We start from the raw sequence: 23,416 nt of genomic DNA on the forward strand, positions 1-23,416 counted from the left end.
CCTTTCACAGTATGAATGCCATATTAATTATTGTGGTGATATTTTTTTTATGAATCCGAGTTTAAAAGGTAAACTACGTCAACAAGTTGGCTACGTGCAAGGGCTTGAGTCTACATTAGCAAGTCAATGTGCACCTGATACACACTTACAAGCTAAGCAGTCAATTACTTTGTTGATAATCATGTTGACAGGTGTTGCAAGGCTTGTTTCAGTTTACAAACAGGTTATTGCCATGCAAGCATGCATTTGTACTTGATGGAATTTTGAGAGTGAAAGATTCCACAAGATTCAAAACTGTTACCTTGATTTTTAGTTCCCGAGTTACTAGTTACTGACTGACTCTTTTCAAACTTATTTACTGTTTTAGGCTACACTAACAAGTATGTTTACATTAACCATGTTATCTCACAGTTTTTATTTTGTTCCAGTGAAATTAAAAACAAGAGAGAAAGTGTGACCTGCACTTCTGGACAAAGCCAGGCAAATAACTGAATTATTAACCCCTTTTCACCCACTTTGCAAAATGTCATTAATAATTTATATGCCGTCAGTCATGAACTGATACTATCAATGATCAAATTTAGATAGGTTGGGGGTATATAGGCATGATTTTAGTAGGCATGTAGATAAAGTATTCATGATTGGAAGTAAAGAGCACACATGCAGGTATACCCTAAGGGCCTGCATTCTAACAATTGTTCAATTTTTGATCAGATTTCATGTTCTACTAGTGGTTCTTTTGCTTGAACCTTTTTCTGTTTAATATTATTGTTCCATGACCTGGAAAATACATTAGTAGTATTTGTTGAACCCAGAGAAACCAGATATTAAGTATTTTTGCATGACTAGTATTTAGTTCCTATCATTTTTTGTGTTACCTAAAGCTTACTTATGGGTTGACATTATAGTGTCATGTCAAACTGAGTTGTCCTCAAAGTGAGCCGACTATAAAGTTTGTCATTGACATGTATTGCATGGTGATATAATATGACAGGTAAATTTCCTTTACTTGACCCATTTTACCGTGTTCTTTTTCAGGTACTGCAATATCCAGTCTGTTGTTTCATTATACATACTTTTTCCCAGATGGCAGTGCTTTTCCTAAGTTACAGTTGCTGGCAAATCATGTTTTAGGGAGGGTCAAGGAATTGAAAAGAGTGTTGAGAATACTTTCAAAGCACAGCTGGGTATCAAATCCATTCACACAGAATTAATGATTCTTTCAGAAGTTATCAATGCATACCGAGAGACAACAAAAAAGCTGAGGATATGATGAAGGACCACCATATCAAAACACATTTTATAAATTTGAATTATTATTATTTAATTATTATTATAGTCACACTATACTCACACATACAGGTTTTATCCTTCAACTTGTAATTGAGAAATATTATGGTTTAAATGTTTCATTAAATCAGTTTTCTATTCGTTCTATTTCATGACATGATTTATGAGTTGTGTGTTTCTTTGCTGATATCTTGATTTATGCAAACTGTTTCCAGTTGATTGTACAATGATCTCAAAACATATATCTTAAATGGACTCTATTTCAAGTACTTTTACACATGAAATTGACATGTTGATATAAAAATTTTCACACCCCCTACTTGTTCAACAGCTCATGACTACATTTGGATCAATCTCTCAGATTTTGAGAGATTTTAAAAAAAAATATTAGTTGCAGTTCTGGTCCACAATGGCCCACAACTGCCATAGACCAGCATTCCATGCAATCTCAACGGCGCCACTGAAAGTGCGGTATACATGTAGCACCCTCAAAGGCGAGAGTATATGATTATGAGGCTGAATATGAATATAAGGTCCAAACCACAAAACAAGTTTGACATCTGTGGTATGCAAGTCTTAGAAGAGCTTTGGTTTTGAAATGTACAATGGTGAAATGATTCTAAGATATTATGCATATATATGATACAAATGTAAGTGATCAACTTGATTTCACTCAAATGATGTCACTAAGTATTGTTTGTAGGATTCTTAGTACCATGACCAAAATACAAAATTAAGTTTGGATCATCTGACACAGCTGTCCTAATTAAAGGTACAGTATGTAGTGTAGCCTCTTTCAAAACAAAATATCTTTAATAATGAATATAGTATTACATCAAATACAACTACACACATAAAACTGTTATTTATAATTTCAGGTTATGCATCACTGTAAATAACACTTCATTATAGCAAACATTTTACATATCTCGCACTGAATTTATCATGAAGTAATATTATGATTACTTTTGAAGTGAAATTGGCGTAATTAAACATGAAACTATCCAAGAAAGATTATTTGATAAATTTGATTAACATATTAAGAGGGATATCAGAATGGGTGAAATTAAGAATTAGTCAGTAAGCGAAGTTGGACAGTCAAAGGTGTCTTTTAATCACTTTCAAATTTAATGATTAGTAATGATTAGTTTGTAATGATATCATATTTAGTGAAACATCATTAAGCAGGTATGAGAAGTAGTGGAAAGAGATAAGAATAAACAATATCTATAATTTGCTGGGGAACATATATTGACTGTCAAAGGGTCAACAAACCAATATTAAAAAGTTATTAAAAACGTTAATTTTATTCTCTAAACTTTACCATTAGGGCAAGACCTGCTTGTAAATTAAGATATTTGGATTATTAATACAAATTAATTAGACTTGCTCTGACTCTTAAGTAAATTCAAAGCATCACAGCAGAAATTGTTTGTACAATGTATAAAGTAAACTGGCCATGCACGTTATGACATGTACTTATGACTCTGTGTCCATATATTTTGACTGTAAACATTTTCTATAGACCTGTTGCCAGTTCCAAAATGCTTCAAGTGTCTCCCCAGACAACACCATGGATTCAGTATGTACAGGAGGGTTGCATGCACTACTCAGTGGGATGGTTGTGACCTGACTGTACCCTGAGTTCACCCGTAAAATCCTTCACTGTCATTGATGACATTTTGTCTTTGATCTATAAAATCACTCATAATTATAGAGTCAACATGTCTTTCCATCATATCATGATGTAATTATTATTTCAAATGTAATAAAGATAAAACAAGCCGAAAGGTAACAACATAGGTGACGTTGCCTCACACAATGTATCTTGGAACTAGAAAATCATCTATTACTTCTATTAATTAAGAACATGATCAATGGATCAGTGCTACCTATAATAAAAATAGTATGTCACTGAGAAAACCTGGACACATTGAACACCTGCAGTTATATGTTGTAAAAAGTGAAAACACAAGTATTGTATGGATGGATGTGATTATATTGTAACATAGTATATTAATTGTTTTGTTTTTTTAATTTTATTATAAACAATTGTTTGGCTTAGCAAATTGCACTCTCTGATCAATTTAAAGTGGGTTTCCGGACTATACATCAGCCAGGTGTGACACTGGTATCTACAACTTCAAACAAGTGAACATTTACCAGCATCTTTATCCCATGTAGAACACAGGTTGTAATACAAAGACATGTAGCTGTAACTCAGTAACCTATAATCAACATTATAATATAATCTTCTACTGTCAAACCCTAAGCGCGATTTTGTATTCATATGCAAATTTCAAACAACACTCACGTAGAGTGGACGCTCCGCTATCTTATAAAATACACCCAATAAAAAATTGTTTAACCCTCAAAGATACATGAAATGATACTGTAACACTGTTTATGTGTATTGCATTTCGTTAAGAAAGTAAGTTGCTACATGAATTTAATTAAGCAAAAATTCATTTTTTGACATCGTAGAAATTGGCGGTATTTTCACTACGTTTTCAACTTTGCAACATTGTAACTTTAAAGGCCGATATATCGATTTTATATGCGCGCTGCTAAGGTCCCTTTTCGCTTGCGGCGGCCCATATAATCGAGTGAGTTGGGGGGTGGGGGGTGGGGGTTATTAAAATGCTGTTTATTTGCTAATCTATCTATTTTCTGCTATTAGCTCATATTGCATATATGTGAAATCAAAATGGAATGTAGAAAATTATGAAAAAGTATCAACAGATTGTAAATGGTATGTTATGCAGACAGTCAGTTAATATAAAGCTATTCATTATGTGTTATTGTATTCCAAACTCTGCAGTATTTTAAAACCAAATGTTTGAATCTCACATTTTCACATAACTGCCTTTTTTATCAGTGAACCAATGACGATGATGTAGATGACATATTTTTGTGGAGGAGAAACTTTACCAATGGTTCTGCTAGACAACATATCACACCTACAATTTGATTCTAATCTGACATTTGCCTTTATGCTGACAATTGAGTACATGTATAAGAGTGACAGTACCTCAGTTCTTGCTTCTTTATCTGCTCCACATTCTACAAGATACTTCACAATACCAAGGTGACCGTTTTGAGCTGCAATATACAGAGGTCCTCCACCGGTCTGAAGAGTGAACAGAAATATACTAATAAGATAATTTATCATAAATTATTACACCATCTGAGTAACAATAAAGAGACGTCTTGCTAGTAATGTTGATGCATACATGGAATATCAGCCGCCAACAATTCTTATAACCCCATTTAGTCTGGTCTTTAGAACCATAACTAGTTAACTATCGTATTTTGATATTAATCAGATTACAGATTGTAATTATATACAATGTACAGAGAGTACCTGCATACAATATGAGATGATACAGCCAAATTAAACACTCTTTGAAATGTTACACCATCATTCCTGTTTTAAATCAATTCTTACAATTTCAACCATACATGTATATTTAATATGGATTTATATACAAGACAATCTTGGTTTACTCAGCTTCTAATAACCTATAGTAAATCTTTATGTTTTGGATCAATTCTTACCATTTCAACCATACATGTATATTTAATATGGGTTTATATACAAGACAATCTTGTTAATACTCAGCTTCGAAAACTGATAAATTATAAATATAACAAGAATGCATGCTGATGAATTTATTAAACCATATATTTATAGCATTTAGTGATGGCAAGAATTGTAAAGCCATGGAAAACAAGCCAGGAATGCAGTATCACTTGCAGCTGGAAGTACAAGTGTAACAGATGTGAGAGAAATTCAGTGGTGGTAAAGATTCTCCAACTCACCAAGCTGGCTTTGACATACAGAAAATGAGAAGATCAGAGAGAGAGAATCAATAGTAGCCTCCCTAGGCTCAGTTCCAAACACACCAGCTGGAGCTGGGCTAGCATTATAACAGATTTAGACCTCCAGGTATCTACGAGGTACAAAATATGCATGATGCGAGTTGTGAGTTGCGAGTAGCAAGTGGCGAAATGTGCTACTTGAGAGTGGTGAAAAGTGACGCTTGCGAGTGGTGAAATGTATCACTTGCGAGTAGTGAAAAGTGACGCTTGTGAGTGGTGACAATGTATGACTTGCGAGTGGCTAATGGTTAAAGGTTTGATGTTTGATGATCGTGATGGCATGACATCGACAGTGTTACCAGTGATTGGAGCCTCGTGATTGGCCTCAAACTAGCAACGATTCAAAGAACTACTACTAGACATTGCAGTTTTGATGTCTTTACTGAATTACAGTGGTACACATGACCAGTACAGTGTGTCATTGTACTCGTAGCCTGTTCTAATTACCGTTCGAGGTACGAACGGTAACACTCAAGCTTGGAACAGGCTAATCAATGTACTCGATTCACTACATTGACTACGAGTTTGGAGTATCTGATCGGTAAATCCAATCATATTTGACTTCAAAATTGCGGTATTTCTTCGATCTCGCGAAATAATTTTTTGTCAAAGGACACTTTCATATAGCAGGTGTCAAGTACTCCACCTAAAGGAGGTGTAATCGACGTTAATAAAATCATCGAACAAACTCGCACATGTAACACCGACTGGGAGCTGTTAATTGGTGGTGTAATTGATGTACGCATCTCTGTGCTCGGCTGTAACACCGACTGGGAGCTGTTAATTGGTGGTGTGATGATTGATAATATCAATTATCACACCACCAATTAACAGCTCCCAGTCGGTGTTACAGCCGAGCACAGAGATGCGTGCATGTGCGAGTTTGTTCGACGATTTTATTTGATGTGACTTGTGAGACGATCGAGACAGACAATGACTTTAAGAATATGCTGAAAATAAACTCTCCGTTTTGTTACAAGACCACGAATATTTGTTTAAAAACCTCGTGGGGTTATACTTCCATGCTTACATGAACTCATGGGTAAAACTTGTCGGGCCGCAAATGACCTCAAGTGACCTATTTGATCACATACGACCGCAGTTGAATTTCAGTCGAAGTTCGGTGTTGTCAGCGTCGATATAATAATTCAATTTTTTTAATTTTTTTTTTTTAAATCCAAGCTTCTGTCTATGGAATAATTAACGTTTCGATTGCATGAAAGTTAGTGAAACAATATAAAAATTGCCATTCACGCCTCTAAAAAGCTACCAGCAGACAAGAGTCAACTCTGCGGCATTTTTTTAATTTCATCAGACGATTGCTTGACCCCAAGGTTGAGAAGGGTCTGCTGTTTTGACATTGTCAAATTTTGTAAAACGATTCAAAACACAAACAACGTTTTACATGTGACTGTTTGAGTATTTGTTAATGAAAGAACACAAAGAGAACGGAAATAGCCGAATCGCTAGATTACAGGGAGTCCTAATCAGTGATTAAAGCATTATAAACATACGAGTTCATCGGAAAATGGTTGATGCCATATCTCGCATTTTACTTTTATTTCAAGTCTCGCGTATAACGAGGGTTCATGTGTTATTTACTTCCGCATTTATAACACGGCAATCGATCAATCAATTTCGATATAATACCCCTTTTATACACTTGGGCTTTATATTAAACCCTTTTACAAGTTCACAGTGCATTAATTTCAAGGAATAATCAGCTATACTTGTAACTGTATTTCCACCGACAAGTATGGCGCATAAACTTTGATAAACCATTGAGTGAAGCCGACGCAGATAATTTGATCGTGCTCGCCGTCTACGTGTCACACCACAGCCACTTGTAAGCTAGTATTCCTTTCCTGAATTGTTTTATTCTTATTTATAATGGTCCTAATACAAAACAATGACGTTATTATAGGGATTGACGATATTCTTCAAAGATCGGTATCGACGTCACCCTCCTCCGTGTACTCTACGTACGTCACCGAGCTTAAAAATTAAACGACGACCCCTGCGAGCGAGCGTACACGGTACAGTTGTGAGAGCCACAAAATACTAGACACGGTTTTATACTCGCAAGTGATACATTGTCACCACTCACAAGCGTCACTTTTCACTACTCGCAAGTGATATTATCACCACTCACAAGCGTCACTTTTCACTACTCGCAAGTGATACATTGTCACCACTCGCAAGCGTCACTTTTCTCTACTCGCAAGTGATACATTGTCACCACTTGCAAGCGTCACTTTTCACCACTCGCAAGTGGTGTATTTCGCCACTTGCTACTCACAACTTTCACTTGCATCATGCATATTTTGTACCTTGTACATACCTAGATTTAGGTATAATGTGGTCTACACTAAGGAAATTGAGAAGATGATGAGTGTGCATGTAACTATAGTATATTTACATGTGTATGCATTGTTATCAAAGTATGCCATTGTGTGTCAAAGTGGGTATCACCACACGTCAATGTGTACTTCACTCATTGTGTATGTCCATCTCCATGTGTCACCATCATTGTATCTTAGTACCAGTAGTTATGAGTATGACTCATTGCATGTTAAAATAACAGTCTCTTCTATGTAGTGATGACTTTGTTATATTATATTATATATTCCAATATTATTAATAAATATGCATCTAACTCATAAGTAATGGTGTCATGTGTATTTGTCATCATACCAATGGGTTTATGATTGTTTACTCACAATATGTCTTGGTTTGTGTGGCTATCTTTGCCTATGCCTTTCTGTTTATATTACATGTCAATATGTGTACATCAATGTGTGAGTTTATGCATGCATGATATTGAAACTAATCCAGTATTTAATCTACTTTTCCACTGTAGTAATAATTTGTTGATAGAGTGAAACATTCATTTTATTGAAAAATGTTTTTTGTTCCTCCATGCACTTAAATGGCTACAGCAATGGAATTGCCCCATAGAAGGAGAGAAAAATGATAGAGGGTGTGGAAACAACTTGAGGTTAGAGCTGCAGTCACAAAATCTACCATTACCTTCACATTAAGGGGAACGGAAGGTGTCAGATTAAATGAAGTTAGGCTTGCACCAATTGTTGCAGTGTCTAATCTAGTGGATGTATTGCTAAGTAGACTGAATGCACTTGACAGATTCAAACTACATAAATTTGTTCATTTTATTTCAGGGTATGGACTTATATTTATTTTTACTTGTATATGCAGCTTTTTCACATTTCACCATCAACAATATTTTATTGAATGGTGTAGGTGTATGCTCTCATTTTGTCATGGTAGTTCATCAAAGTTTCATTGAGTACAACGAAAAATACCACCAAGTGAGATCTGCATCAAAGTTTGTGGGGATCATGGTGTGGGATCTAGGGAATCAACCTTTCAGATCCTTAGTGTAAAAAATACCGCCAATGGCGTTGTAGCACAACTGTACAGTTTTTAAAAATGTGTATCCATATGCTAGTCCATGCTAACAATAGGTGTTCCTTTGCTGAATAACTATCCAGTTGCCTATCCAACCATGTTGCTATCTTTACGACAAATGCTATCATTTGGCTGTTGCTATGGGCGTGGTCATGTTGTTAGATATATATGCATACATTTGTGTATGTTTTTGTTCACTTGTGTATGAATTCCTGATATTGTCTTTGCAATATACGTGATCATTTGGCTGTTGCTATGGGCGTGGTCTTCTTGCTAGGCAAATTTACATACATTTTTTGAATGTTTATTCTATTGTCTATTAAACCCCATTGTTATCTTTGTGAAATACACCATTGTTTGGCTGTTGCTATGGGCGTGGCCATGGTTACTAGGGTATTTGCATACATTTTTTGAATGTTTATTCATTTGTCTTTCTATTCCTGTTGTTATCTTTGCAATATACGTGATTATTTGACTGTTGCTATGGGCGTGGTTTTGTTGCTATGCAAATTTACATACATTTTTTGAATGTTTATTCAATTGTCTATTAAACCCCATTGTTATCTTTGTGAAATACACCATTGTTTGGCTGTTGCTATGGGCGTGGCCATGGTTACTAGGGTATTTGCATACATTTTTTGAATGTTTATTCATTTGTCTTTCTATTCCTGTTGTTATCTTTGCAATATACGTGATTATTTGACTGTTGCTATGGGCGTGGTTTTGTTGCTATGCAAATTTACATACATTTTTGAATGTTTACTCACTTGCCTACCAGATGATGTCATTATTTGACCAAAATATACTGCCATTTGGTTGTTGCTAAAGGGCGTGGTCATGGTCACTAGGGCCAATTTTGTCAAAATATTTTGAAGAAAATCTGCAGAATAACAGTTTCAGAAACATCTCGCCAAGTTTCAGACTCATTGACCAAGTACTTTTTGAGATATAAGTTTTTGACCAAAAATGAACATTCTTACACCTAATTTGCATATCACCCATGGAATCATTGTATGCTTAATATATCTTCGTCCATACATACAGTCATTATTTGACCAAAATATACTGCCATTTGGTTGTTGCTAAAGGGCGTGGTCATGGTCACTAGGGCCAATTTTGTCAAAATATTTTGAAGAAAATCTGCAGAATAACAGTTTCAGAAACATCTCGCCAAGTTTCAGACTCATTGACCAAGTACTTTTTGAGATATAAGTTTTTGACCAAAAATGAACATTCTTACAACCTCAGTTCAGTTGTGCTAAAAAAACCAACATTGTCAAAAACACAGTAGTTTGGAATCTATTTCTGGCAGGAGACTTGGTGTTGAATTTTGGAGAAGTAGATACACTTGACGGATATTTGTATTTGTAGAAGTAAGTTAAATTTAAAAACAACAATAAACACTGCCCCTCTTCCTGGAACCTTATCATTCATTGTCCAGAGAAAACAAATACCAGTAAACCATAAACATGACATATTGGTTGATGTCTGTACAGCTATATACACTACATTGACTATATGTGGATTCTCATCAGTATACTTCATAAAATGTACAACTCATAACATACAAGTAAAACATTTGCATCATTTGCCACAATTGTTGATACAGTAGTATCCATGTCAAGTGTAAAAGTATACTGTTTCATATAAGTTCACCATTTGAAATGGTATACTTTTACACTTGTACTGTACCATATAAATATGTGTGGGGCAAAAAAAGTGTTTTACCTGAAGTACTAAGGGTTGTAGTAGAGCTAGCGTAAAACATTAAGACATCACATGAAACCATGGACGGTACACCCCCCCCCCCCCCCCCATCTCACACATTAATAATAATAATATTAAATATTGTTAATACTCTAAACTACCAACTTCATTTGTCTATATGAATCCATGGGGATAAGTCACTTGTCATTTGGCTGAGTGGAGATTACGAGTATCTCCTCAAGATCTATGGAATGTCAATGTGCTAACCTAACTTTGACTTGTGAATTTTTCCTACACAATTTGCTTTGTTATTGGAATAATAACATGTACCATAATTGATTCACATTGTATAGATAGGCAAGTACTACTGTTTGTGGTGTCTTACCGCAAGGGAGACATCTCAAATGTTACCTGAATTTAGCAGATGTTCTAGAGCGGTCACTTGCTATGATATTACAGGACCACTCTAGATTTGTACAAGATGGCAGTAAAATGAAGGATGCAAACCAATATCACAACTGCATTAGACAACTATTTTTCAGTATACCACTAGCAATGGTTTGTTCTTATATACCTAACTGCTTTTCATCTTGCTGTATTAATTTTGTATTTCGACTTTTCCTATTTTGCAGTAGGCTTGATAGACTTGAAAAGTATAATATAGTTAAGATGTTTTCTGATACAGGTTGCATCTAATACCAGTATTCCACATTTCGTTGGGAATATTTCACCGCTGGTTTAATTTGATACCCCGGGCACGCCAAATACATGACATAGAAATATTTATGCACAATTGACAAATATGGATGACATAGATGAACCAATATTGACATCAGAGCAATTTGATAAGCATGTCACCATCACCAAACAAATCGTGAAGGAAAAAATTAGCCGCTGCTGAACTCCAAACACAGACAGAGACACTCGGGTGTGTGATTGACTGTGCCATGCTGCAAGATGATGGCGATGACAATGATGAGGATGATGACAGACAACCATTTCTCTTCCAAATACAGGAAATGGAACTGAAGCATAAGACATTACAAGAGCAAGCACATGCGAAGGTTAATATAGTTGCCATAGAAATGTGTTATTTACACTTTGTCCTTACCTTTTCTACCCCTTTTACAGTGTGATGTCATATTAAGTACTTATTTTGGTGAAACTTGAAAGATTCCTCAAGATACAAACTGTTATCTTGATTTTCAGGTCCTGAGTTACTAGTTACTGAAACTTTTCAAACTTGTTTACTGTTTTAGGCTAGCTACACTAACAAGTATGTTTACATTAACCATGTTATCTCACAGTTTTCATTTTGTTCCAGTGAAACTGTTTGTTTCAGTGCATGGAGTTGATGTCTTGACCACTACAGTTAATACTGTTATTGTATGGTTCTTTGTTTTCATATTTTGCAGCCCATGAATGTCACTATTTTGTGTGAAAGTGTCCTGAAAATAACAGAGAAAGTGTGTCCTGCACTTCTAGACAAAGCCGGGCAAATAAGTGATATATCAACCCCTTTTCACCCACTTTGCAGCATTTCATAATTTATATGTTGTCAGTCATGAACTGTCAACTGAGCAAATAGATAGGTTGGGTATGTAGGTGTGATTTTTAGTATGCATTTAGATACAGCACTCATGTTTGGAAGTAAAGAGCACACATGCAGGTATACCCTAAGGGCCTGTATTCTAACAATTGTTCAGATTTTGATGTTCTACTAGTGGCTCTTTTTTCTGTTTAATATTACTGTTCCATCACCTGAAAAGTACAACCAGTTGTGTTTTTTGAACCCAGAGAAACCAGATAAGTATTCTTGCGAGCTAGTATTTAGTGCCTACTATTTTTTTGTACATTTCTATAAGTGCTACCTAAGGCTTGCTTATGGGTTGACATAGTGTCATGTCACACTGACCTGTACACAGAGTGAGATGACTTAAAAGTTTATCATTTACATACATGTATTGCATGGTGATATAATGTGACAGGTACATTTCTTTTAGCTCACCCATTTTACCATCTGTTCTTTTTCATATCCAGTCTGTTGTTTCATTATAGATCATTTTTGTCAGATGAGAGTGTTTTCCTAAGTTACATTTGCTTGGAAATCATTTTTTGAGAGGGTCAGGAATTGAAAAGTGGGTTTAGAATACTTTCAGAGCTGGGTATCAAATCCATTCACCATAGATTTAATGATTCTTTCAGAAGTTATCAATGCATACCGGGAGACAACTAATGTTTCCCATAGAAGAGTGTTTTTCCTAAGTTACATTTGCTTGCAAATCATGTTTTAGGAATGGTCCAGGAATTGAAAAGAGGGTTTGGAATATTTTCAGTGCAGAGCTGGGTATCAAATCCATTCACTATATATTTTAATGAGTCTTTCAGAAATTATCAATGAATACCGAGAGATAGGAAAAAAGCTGAGGATATGATGAAGGACCACCATATCAAAACACATTTTATAAATGTGCATTATTATTATTTAATTATTATTATAGTCACACTATACTCACACATACAGGTTTTGTCCTTCCACTTGTAATTAAGAAACATTATGGTTTTAAATGTTTCATTAAATCAGTTTACTGTTCATTCTATTTCAAAACATGATTTATGAGTTGTATATTTCTTTGCTGATATCTTGATTTATGCAAACTCTTTCCAGTTAATTGTACAATGATCTCAGAACTTATATCTTAAATGGACTCTATTTCAAGTACTTTTACACCTGAAATTGACATGTTGATGTAAACATTTTTCACACCCCCTACTTGTTCAACAGCTCATGACTACATTTGGATCAATCTCTCAGATCTAGAGACCCAGTTATATGATAAATATATCATCATTACATTTATCATATACCTATGCCCAGAGCAATCGTTTTTGATGACATTTAATGCCAATATCACTTCTGATATGGGACATTATTATAAAATGTCATGATATTCATGTTAATTGTCATGAGAAAATGATAAATAAATGATAGTCTTTTAAATTCATTAATATCATAACTATCATCATTACATTTATCATATAACTAGATTAGCCCAGATTATAAAATGACATGTGGTTCATTTATTTATCAAAACCAGCTCCCTGTAGCGTAGTGTATGGTGGCCCAGGTTTGCCATACATTATATGCGAATTGTTTTGATAAAAAAATTAATAAAATTAAGAAAAAAAATTAAAATATTTAAAAAAAATAAAGATAGAATTAAAATAAAAGTAGAATGAAATAAAAATGAAAGTGAAATGAAATCAAAATTAAAATTAAAAGGAAAGTAAAAGTAAAATGAAAGCAAAAGTAAATTACAAATAAAAGTAAAAATAAAATAAGTGAAATGAAAACAAAAGAAAAATGGAAATAAAGTAAAAGTAAAATAAAGTAAAATCAAAACAAAAGTGCAATACAAATAAAAGTAAAATGGAAATAAAAGTAAAAGTAAAATAAAAGTGAAATGAAAACAAAAGTAAAATAGAAATAAAATTAAAAGTAAAATGAAAACAAAAGTAAAATAAAATCAAAATTAGAATTAAAAATTTAAAAAAAAAAAAAAAAACATTAGTGGCAGTTCTGGTCCACAATGGCCCACACATGCCATAGACCAGCATTCCTTGCGATCTCAACGGCGCCACTGAAAGTGCTGTATACATGTAGCGCCCTCAAAGGTGAGACTGTGTGATTATGAGGCTGAACATGAATATGAGGCTGAATCTGGCTGATGGAGGTTATGCAACTGCACTCTATTACTGTAACACTAATTTATCAACCATAATTGCTGGCAATATGTTGAGTGTGGTGCATAGTCACATTCAGGAGTATATTGCCTTTGTTACTCTCCTGACTCCAGTGTTTTGGGAGTAAAATTGAGTCTATTCCAAGGAATAAGTAGAAAGTAGTATATTACAATACACAGGACTCTGTCCAAAGCAGGTTTTGTTCAGTCATTGTCTAGTAGCACTGGCAGAGTTTTCTGAGTAACTTTATTTCAAATCAGTTGGAATCATAACTTTGTGGTTTGTGTACTTAGTATATTTGTCAGTCGTTTGGTCAATGTTGAACCTTGACATCACTCAATAGCAAGTCAATGATATATAATCAGCCATGCTGTCTCCTGGTCAATTTTAACTACTGTAAATTTAAAGATCTTAATTTTGTTTATTTACAGTTTCTTTTCGCCTTCATGGCGTCTCTGAATTCTTTCCACGCTTTGGACATTTCGCACGTTATTAAAACGATGATAAAGTTAGCCAGATTCTGCCTCATCGCTACATGTATACAGCACTTTCAGTAGTGCCGTTTAGATCACAAGGAATACTGGTCTATGGCAGCTATGGGCCATTGCGGACCAGAACTGCCACTGTTGTTTTTCAATTTGTTTTTATTTTTTTTTAATTTCGATTTTATTTTCCTTTTGTTTTCATTTCACTTTTGATTTTATTTCTATGTTAATTTTGTTTTCATTTTACTTTTATGTTCATTTTATTTTACTTTTGTTTTCATTTTTACTTTTGATTTTATTTCTATTCTAATTTTGATTTCATTTTACTTTTGTTTTCATTTTCCTTTTAATTATATTTCTATTTTAATTTTGTTTTCATTTACTTTTATGTTAATTTTATTTTCATTTTACTTTAGCTTTCGTTTTACTTTTATTTTCCTTTTTATTTTATTTTTGTTTTCATTTTACTTTCATTTTAATTTGATCTATATTTTTTAATTTTTTTTTATCAAAACAGTTCGCATATAATGTATGGCAGCCCTGGACCACCATATGTAGTGGTGAGCACACAGGATTAGCAGTTAGGAGGTCACGGGTTCAACTCCCACTGGAAACAGGGGATTTTTCTGTGACCGATCCCAACTGAGTTTTTTTTTTTTTTTTTTTTTTTTTTGGGGGGGGGGGGGGTACTCCTGGAGTAATGACTCGAAATGTGGGGGATGATTACTCCAACAAAGCCTGCAGGTGCTATGTTTGCCGGGCCTGGGTGACTCTGGGATAGCCTGTGGACTGACTGGGAAAGCCTTAACAATTCCACAGCAACATGATATAGAGTGTGCTACATAGCCCTGTCCCGTAGCCCCAAACCCAAATGGATCTCTGTAGCATTTGTATGTGTTTGTGTGCATTTGTCGGCATAACAGAAAATCGCTGGGACCAATTCCCAGCACAAAAATTAAAATAAAAAAAATAAATAAATATAAAAATATTTTTTTTTTTAAATAATTACATTTATCATATACCTATGCCCAGGATCAATCATTTTGATGATGTTTAGTGCCAAATATCACTTCAGATATGGGACAGTATTATAAAATGCCATGATATTCAAGTTAAACATCATGAGAAAATTCCTTTCTGATTAGATTCAAAACAGTGATTCCGTATATAAGCGAACATACAAACAACATGCAGGTTGATCTTCAATGTAAGCTCATGTCAACTAAACTGAGACATCTTTCAAAACAGGAAACTGTTGACGAAAATGTCCATACACAAAAGATTCTATTGATGATAGTACATTATACAACAAATTCACAACTACACTGTTCAGGTATGTGTATTTTGTAACTGTATCACTGTAAAAACTGTAGGCCACCTTCTATGTGTAAACTACACATATAACACAACGTACTACAAAATTACGCTCACAATCAATCATCGAGTTTGATTAACATATTTAAGCATACTCTGAAACTTTTGGAGAACCTACACTACTATCAAGCTTGTATTTTGAAATAATTAAGATGAAAAGTTGCAATGAAATCTGATGAAAGTTGACAATCACCAAAGCAGGTTGACATGGTCAGCAGACTGAGTGCAAATGAATGTCACCTGACTATAGAGTCGCATGAGGCTCAAAGTGCATTACACGCTGAGCTCTTTGTATTTTTAGTGTATTGTTGTATGAACGGTTTCCAGTGCCCCTCTGGAAACCGTACTATAACAATAATGGATCAACCCATCAACGACGGAGGACTCCGACTGGTATATAAACATATCACCCTTGAAAATCCCGTAGGACGAATTATAGACAACGTTGGTGTATGACCACTAGAATTAATATATTCACGACTACACCGACGCAGCCACACAAAGACAAAGTTGTTTCGCCATTAGTCAGTTCAGGTAAGACAACGCCACCTCGGCTTTGATTACAACAGTATTCTCTTTGAATACCTGGGCATAGGGATATGATAAATCAGTTATTAACCTATATCATGGATGTATTAGTGAGTAATACATCCATGCCTATATCAAGGCTTCATTCCTTGTATCACTGTTCATGCCATTTCTGCAACATGATACTTGTCTTACGACTCTTGTCCCTATGCAGAAATGACTCACAGCAATACAGCAAATGAAGACAAGTGACCTATCGGTCAGAATAGCTCCGCTGTTTTTTTTTAATTTTTTTTTTTACTTTGGTGACATGTAGAAGTGGTTCAGTTCTTCACTATGCAGTTTTGTTTTAGCGATGTAATAAAGTGGTTACTGGTTTCATATGATGTCTCACTATAAAACACATTTTACACAGAAGTTGGTAATGTATTGTACTTTTATACCATAGTCACCATTTTATAACAAAAATCTACTGTTATGAAAAATTTCGCTGACAGCGGAGCTAAAAAGATATTGGGTATTAAACCTCATGATATTATATTGAATATTTTATGAAATGTATAACATAAAAATCTGTACAGTATGATAACTGAACAACCAATAAAATGTTTTAAATTAACAAAGAACATTTTACTTCAACAAATTCTTTTTAAACCACAAAAGTATTTGATATCTGTGGTATGCAAGTCTTAGAAGAGCTTTGATTTTGAAATGGCTAATGGTGAAATGATTCTAAGATATTATGCATATATATGATACAAATGTAAGTGATCAACTTGATTTCACTCAAATGATGTCACTAAGTATTGTTTGTAGGATTCTTAGTACCATGACCAAAATACAAAATTAAGTTTGGATCATCTGACACAGCTGTCCTAATTAAAGGTATAGTATATAGTGTAGCCTCATTCAAAACAAAAATCTATTTAATAATGAACATTGTATTACATCAAATACAACTACACACATAAAACTGTTATTCACAATTTCAGGTTATGCATCACTGTAAACAACACTTCATTATAGCAAACATTTTACATATCTCTCAATGAGTTTATCTTTAAGTAACATTATGACTACTTTTGAAGTGAAATTGGACTAATTAACATGAAATTATCCAAGAAAAATTAGTTGATAAATTTGATTAACATATTAATAGGGATATCAGAATGCACGAAATTAAAAATAAGTCAGTAAGCGAAGTTGGACAGTCAGAGGTGTCTTTTAATCACTTTCATATTTTATGATTTATATATAGTAATGATTAGTTTTGTAATGATATCATATTTAGTGAAACATTGTTAAGCAGGTATGAGAAGTAGTGGAAAGAGATAAGAATAAACAATATCTATAATTTACTGGGAACATATATTGACTGTCAAAGGGTCAACAAACCAATATTAAAAAGATGCTTCAAGTGTCTCCCCATACAACACCTTGTATTCAGAACATACAGGAGGGGTTGCATGCACTACTCAGGGGATGGTTGTGACCTGACTGTACCATGGGTTCACTTGTCCTTCACTGTCGTTGATGACATTTTGTCTTTGTTCTATAAAATCACTCATAATTAACCTTTTCACCACCAATTGCCCCCTGGGAATGTTTGTTCTCCACCACCCCCCTCACTGACCACCAGGTGAAAGTGAGTGTTATGTAATCAAATTGATATAAAAATACTTAGAGTTGCTCATTTTTAAAAAATGAGGTATCATTTCATTGGAAAATAAATTCTCTACATCACACGTGCAAATACATGCATTCAAATTCCACAAACACAACCGAAATATGAATTAAAGTAATAAAATATGAATAAAACTGACACAAGTCGTTTATTTATTGACATATCACAAATAAACAAAATATTTATATTACAAATAAAATTCAAAATACCAACATTTATGTTCTTACAAAACTTCTCTTTACTGGTTAAATTGTCAAAATTGGCGAAAATTTGGCAGAAAATGACATTTTGAGTCGTAAAAATTTGAACGAAATTAATTAACGGCTCACTAATCCGATTATGACGCAACAGACGGTGCCGCACCGGCAATGAAAGTGTCTTAAAATATCTAAAGTTGTCACCTTGATACCTTTTGAAAAGTTGGTTTTTGTAAATATAATTCATTATTTAGCAGAACAACAAAAAATTATTACTCAATTTATGCCAGAAATCGGCAAAATATGACCGTAAGTCAGTAGCATCGGCGCCAAAATCGGATGGGCAAAATGGCTTTATTTGCCGACGCACATACCGACCAACGGAAATATGCAGCCTGTAATTTGAACTCACGTCGCGGTAATGTTTTCGTCACATTGAGTACATTGAGTTCACACAGCCATCTCATTTCATTCATAAATGCCATCAAAGTCAAAATTAAATAAAAATTTTCATGAACAGAGCCGTTATTTACATCGCAAACGATGTTAGGGGAGACAATTTTCGGTGTGGCCATGTTGAAATTTGAATTTTACCGTTAAAAAACACATTCAAAAATGTGATCGGAAAATCTTCAGATTGTGTGTAATCTACCGCCCACATTGTACCACTGACCAGTATAAATTGAACTTGTATGAGTATTATTCATTATTGAACATTACCACAAAGAAATATGACCAAAATAATTACTTTTGGAGCTAAATACTGGCCCCAAGGCCATAGTATGAGCGAATGCTACGGGTCAACAAGTTACGCAATTTGCCAACTTTCACTACGGCAACGGTGAATTCCCCGCCGGTAGATCACTCGGCCCTCGTGTTAGTTCTGAAGCCTATACCGTTCCCACAACTGACCTGATGTATTCAACAATGTTTTTGAGTAAAAATTCAGTGGAAATTTCTCAGGACAGTTGTCAAAATGACATCGTAGGAGATGCTACGTGAGCCGTTAATTACTTCCGCGTTGTTGAAATTCGATCTTTCTGGCGAAAAACGCACACAAAATTTACGATCGCTCGTCTTTCCAATCGTGCTAGAAAACCATCCACTAACATGTGTTCAAAATGGCAGACTATATAAACAAGGCTAATACGCATGTGTGGAACTAGTTATGGCAGCAAGTTTTGCAGCAATAGCTGCCGTTAAACGGTTTGAACGTCGTAGTAGTTGAATGACCTTTGCGTTCCCGCTGTAGAGGGAATCGGTGGGCGCCCTAGAGCGTTCCCGCTGTAGCGGGAATCGGTGGTGAAAGGGTTAAAGAGAGTCAACATGTCTTTCCATCATATCATGATGAAAATATTATTTCAAATGTATTAAAGATAAAACAAGTCATTGATAATGACATAGTCCCCGCTATAATTGGGTTTTAAGTAATTATCACTACTCTGATCACGCAACAACATTTGTGAACCTAAAACAAACAGACTTAGATATGTTGTGTGTGCTTGTTGGACATGGAATATGCCTCCAACAATAAAGGATTGGTTGGGTAATTCGCAAACAAAATGGCTGCCAGGCAGCCATATTGGATCGTATCACGACGAAAATGGATATGCACATGTATGTCATAGAACACTGTCCTAATACCAACTTTGAATGAGATCTGTTTAAGCATGTCTGAGTTATGGCTTTGGACATGGAAAATTCACAAACAAACTGGCTGGCAGGCAGCCATATTGGATCGTATCACGACGAAAATGGATATACACATGTATGTCATAGAACACTGTCCTAATACCAACTTTGAATGAGATCTGTTCAAGCATGTAGTTATGGCTTTGGACATGAAAATTCACAAACAAAATGTCTACCAGGCAGCCATATTGGATCGTATCACAATGAAAATTGATATGCACATGCATGTCATAGAACACTGTCCTAATACCGACTTTGAATGAGATCTGTTAAAGCATGTCTGAGTTATGGCTTCAGACAGGGAAAATTCGCAAACAAAATGGTTGCTAGGCGGCCATATTGGATCGTATCATAAAACAAATTGACGTGCATATGTATGCCATAGTATGTTGCCCCTGTACCAAGTTTGAAAAAAATCGGCCCAGGCATCTCCAAGAAACAGCTGCGGACGGACGGACACACGGTCGCACGGACGGACAGACGGACGGACGGAACCCAATCCATAAGTCCCCGTCCCGGACTTCGTCCGCGGGGACTAACAAACCGAAAGGTAACAACATAGGTGACTTTGTCTCACACAATGTATCTTGGAACTAGAAAATCATCTATCACTTCTATCAATTAAGAACATGATCAATGGATCAGACAGATATGTTTATAAATTTCATATTTCACATAGAATTAGTGGAGGCCAACAAATAATCTGTGGTTAAATACGTGTATGTGCAATAAATGCAAGCAGTGCTACCTAATAAAACAAGCATGTCACTGAGAAAACCTGGACACATTGAACACCTGCAGTTATATGTTGTAAAAAGTGAAAACATAAGTATTGTACGGATATGATTATATTGTAACATAGTATATTAATTGTTTTTCTTTAAATTTTATTATAAACAATTTTTTTCCTTAGCAAATTGCACTCTCTGGTCAATTTAAAGTGGGTTTCCTGACTATTCATCAGGCAGGTGTGTCACTGGTATCTACAACTTCAAACAAGTAAACATTTTCCAGCATCTTTATCCCATGCAGAACACAGGTTGTAATACAAAGACATGTAGCTGTAACTCAGTATCCTACCATTAACACTATATAATCGGGTGAGTTGGGGGGTGGGGGGTTATAAAAATGCTGTTTATTTGCTAATCTAACTATTTTCTGCTATTAGCTCATATTGCATATATATGAAATCAAAATGGAATGTAGAAAATTATGAAAAAGTATTAACGGATTGTAAATGTTATGTTATGTATGCAGACAGACAGTTAATATAAAGCTATTCATTATTTTTATTGTATTCCAAACTCTGCAGTATTTTAAAACCAAATGTTTGAATCTCACATTTTCACATAACTGCCTTTTTTATCAGTGAACCAATGACGATGACGTAGATGACATATTTTTGTGGACGAGAAACTGTACCAATGGTTCTGCTAGACAACATATCACACTTACAATTTGATTCTAATCTGACATTTGCCTTTATGCTGACAATTGAGTACATGTATAAGAGTGACAGTACCTCAGTTCTTGCTTCTTTATCTGCTCCACATTCTACAAGATACTTCACAATACCAAGGTGACCGTTTTGAGCTGCAATATACAGAGGTCCTGCACCGGTCTGAAGAGTGAACAGAAGTATAATAAGAAGATAATTTATCAAATATTATTACGCTGTCTGAGTAACAATAAAGAGACGTCTTACTAGTAATGTTGATGCATATATGGAATATCAGCCGCCAACAATTCGCCAACAACCCCATTTAGTCTGGTCTTTAGAACCATAACTAGTTAACTATCGTATTTTGATATTAATCAGATTATAGATTGTAATTATATACAATGTACAGAGAGTACCTGCATACAATATGAGATGATACAGCCAAATTAAACACTCTTTGAAATGTTACACCAACACGTTCACTTGCGCATAAGCTTCCAATCCCTCTGTTTATACGTTAATTAATTCTTACCATTTCAACCATACATGTATATTTAATATGTGTTTATATACAAGACAATCTTGGTTTTACTTAGCTTCTAATAACCTATAGTAAATCTTTATGTTTTGAATCATTTCTTACCATTTCAACCATACATGTATATTTAATATGTGTTTATATACAAGACAATCTTAGTTTACTCAGCTTCTAAATAACCTATAGTAAATCTGTATGTTTTGATTCAGAATCAATTCTTACTATTTCAACCATACATGTATATTTAATATGTGTTTATATACAAGACAATCTTGGTTTACTCAACTTCTAATAACCTATAGTAAATCTTTATGTGTTGAATCAATTCTTACCATTTCAACCATACATGTATATTTAATATCGGTTTATATAAGACAATCTTGGTTTGCTCTTATAACTTTATATTTATACTCTAAAACCAAAATCAACATTAGCAGTTGAATTATTCAAAATAATCACAATATATTTAACCCTTTGCGGCCGACAGGCGCCTGAGGGCATACTTCACCCTAGACTCCGTTGCAGCCGAGAGGCGCCTAAAGGCGTATGTATGCAATGCAACCTTTGACTCGAACGTATGATGTCATTGTTCGTTATAGGGGGGTATTAACAATTCAATTGCCTAGAAATTGCCGCCAAAAGTCCATTGATATGTATATTGCTGTTTATCATAACACGACGAAGAGGTCAACGGTCAAAATTCGTAGTTCACGGAAAATTTATCAATGAAAATCTAAATATGGCGACCGGTGTAAACAACGAACTGTCAGTGGGTGACGTGATCGCTGATATTTTTGATTCTTCATCTGATTCTGACTCAGAATTTGAGGGATTTACACCGTCTGACATAGAGGACGACGTACCATTAGCCAGGTTAGTTCGACGTTACTCAGATGACGAGGCAGAATTAGATATGTCACCCGATGACAGCGACTCCAGTAGTAGTAGTAGTAGTGATAGTAGTAGTGACGACGACTCGATCGAGTGGTCGCGCGACATAACTGACGTTGATGACTTTGAATTTAACGAAAATTCAGGAATAAATTTTGATTTCAATGATAAATCAGCGAAAGATGTTTTTGATTGTTTTTTCACTCCGGAACTTATGACCAAAATAGTAACTGAAACTAACCGCTACGCTGATCAATGTCGTCGTGATCCAAACAACCGGAAGTCTGCGTGGGAAGGTATATCCGTCGATCATCTTGAAGTGTTTTTAGGTCTAACTTTAGCGATGGGATTAGTTGACAAGAAGGGGTCGTTCAAGGAGTATTGGTCTGAATATTGGCTAACGCAGACCCCTGCTTTTGGAAAACATATGCCTCGTGACATGTACTGTCAAATCTTAAGATATCTTCACTTTGTTGACAATGAAGCACTACCCACTGATCGAAATGACCCTAACTATGATAAACTTCAGAAAAT

General features: G+C 34.8%; 1 protein-coding gene across 1 annotated transcript in view; it reads right to left on the reverse strand.

Moving 5' to 3' along the window:
* Positions 1 to 23,416, reverse strand: part of LOC144433049 (uncharacterized) — a 139,425-nt gene that overhangs the window by 54,221 nt on the left and 61,788 nt on the right. Inside the window, exons 4-5 of the mRNA XM_078121361.1 lie at positions 21,535 to 21,633; positions 4,322 to 4,420 (exon numbers count right to left, since the gene is read on the reverse strand). Of these exons, the coding sequence (XP_077977487.1) occupies positions 4,322 to 4,420; positions 21,535 to 21,633 (198 nt within the window). The remainder of the gene's footprint in view (positions 1 to 4,321; positions 4,421 to 21,534; positions 21,634 to 23,416) is intronic.

The sequence above is a fragment of the Glandiceps talaboti genome, chromosome 3, assembly GCF_964340395.1.
Source record: "Glandiceps talaboti chromosome 3, keGlaTala1.1, whole genome shotgun sequence".
Taxonomy (NCBI): Eukaryota; Metazoa; Hemichordata; class Enteropneusta; family Spengelidae; genus Glandiceps; species Glandiceps talaboti.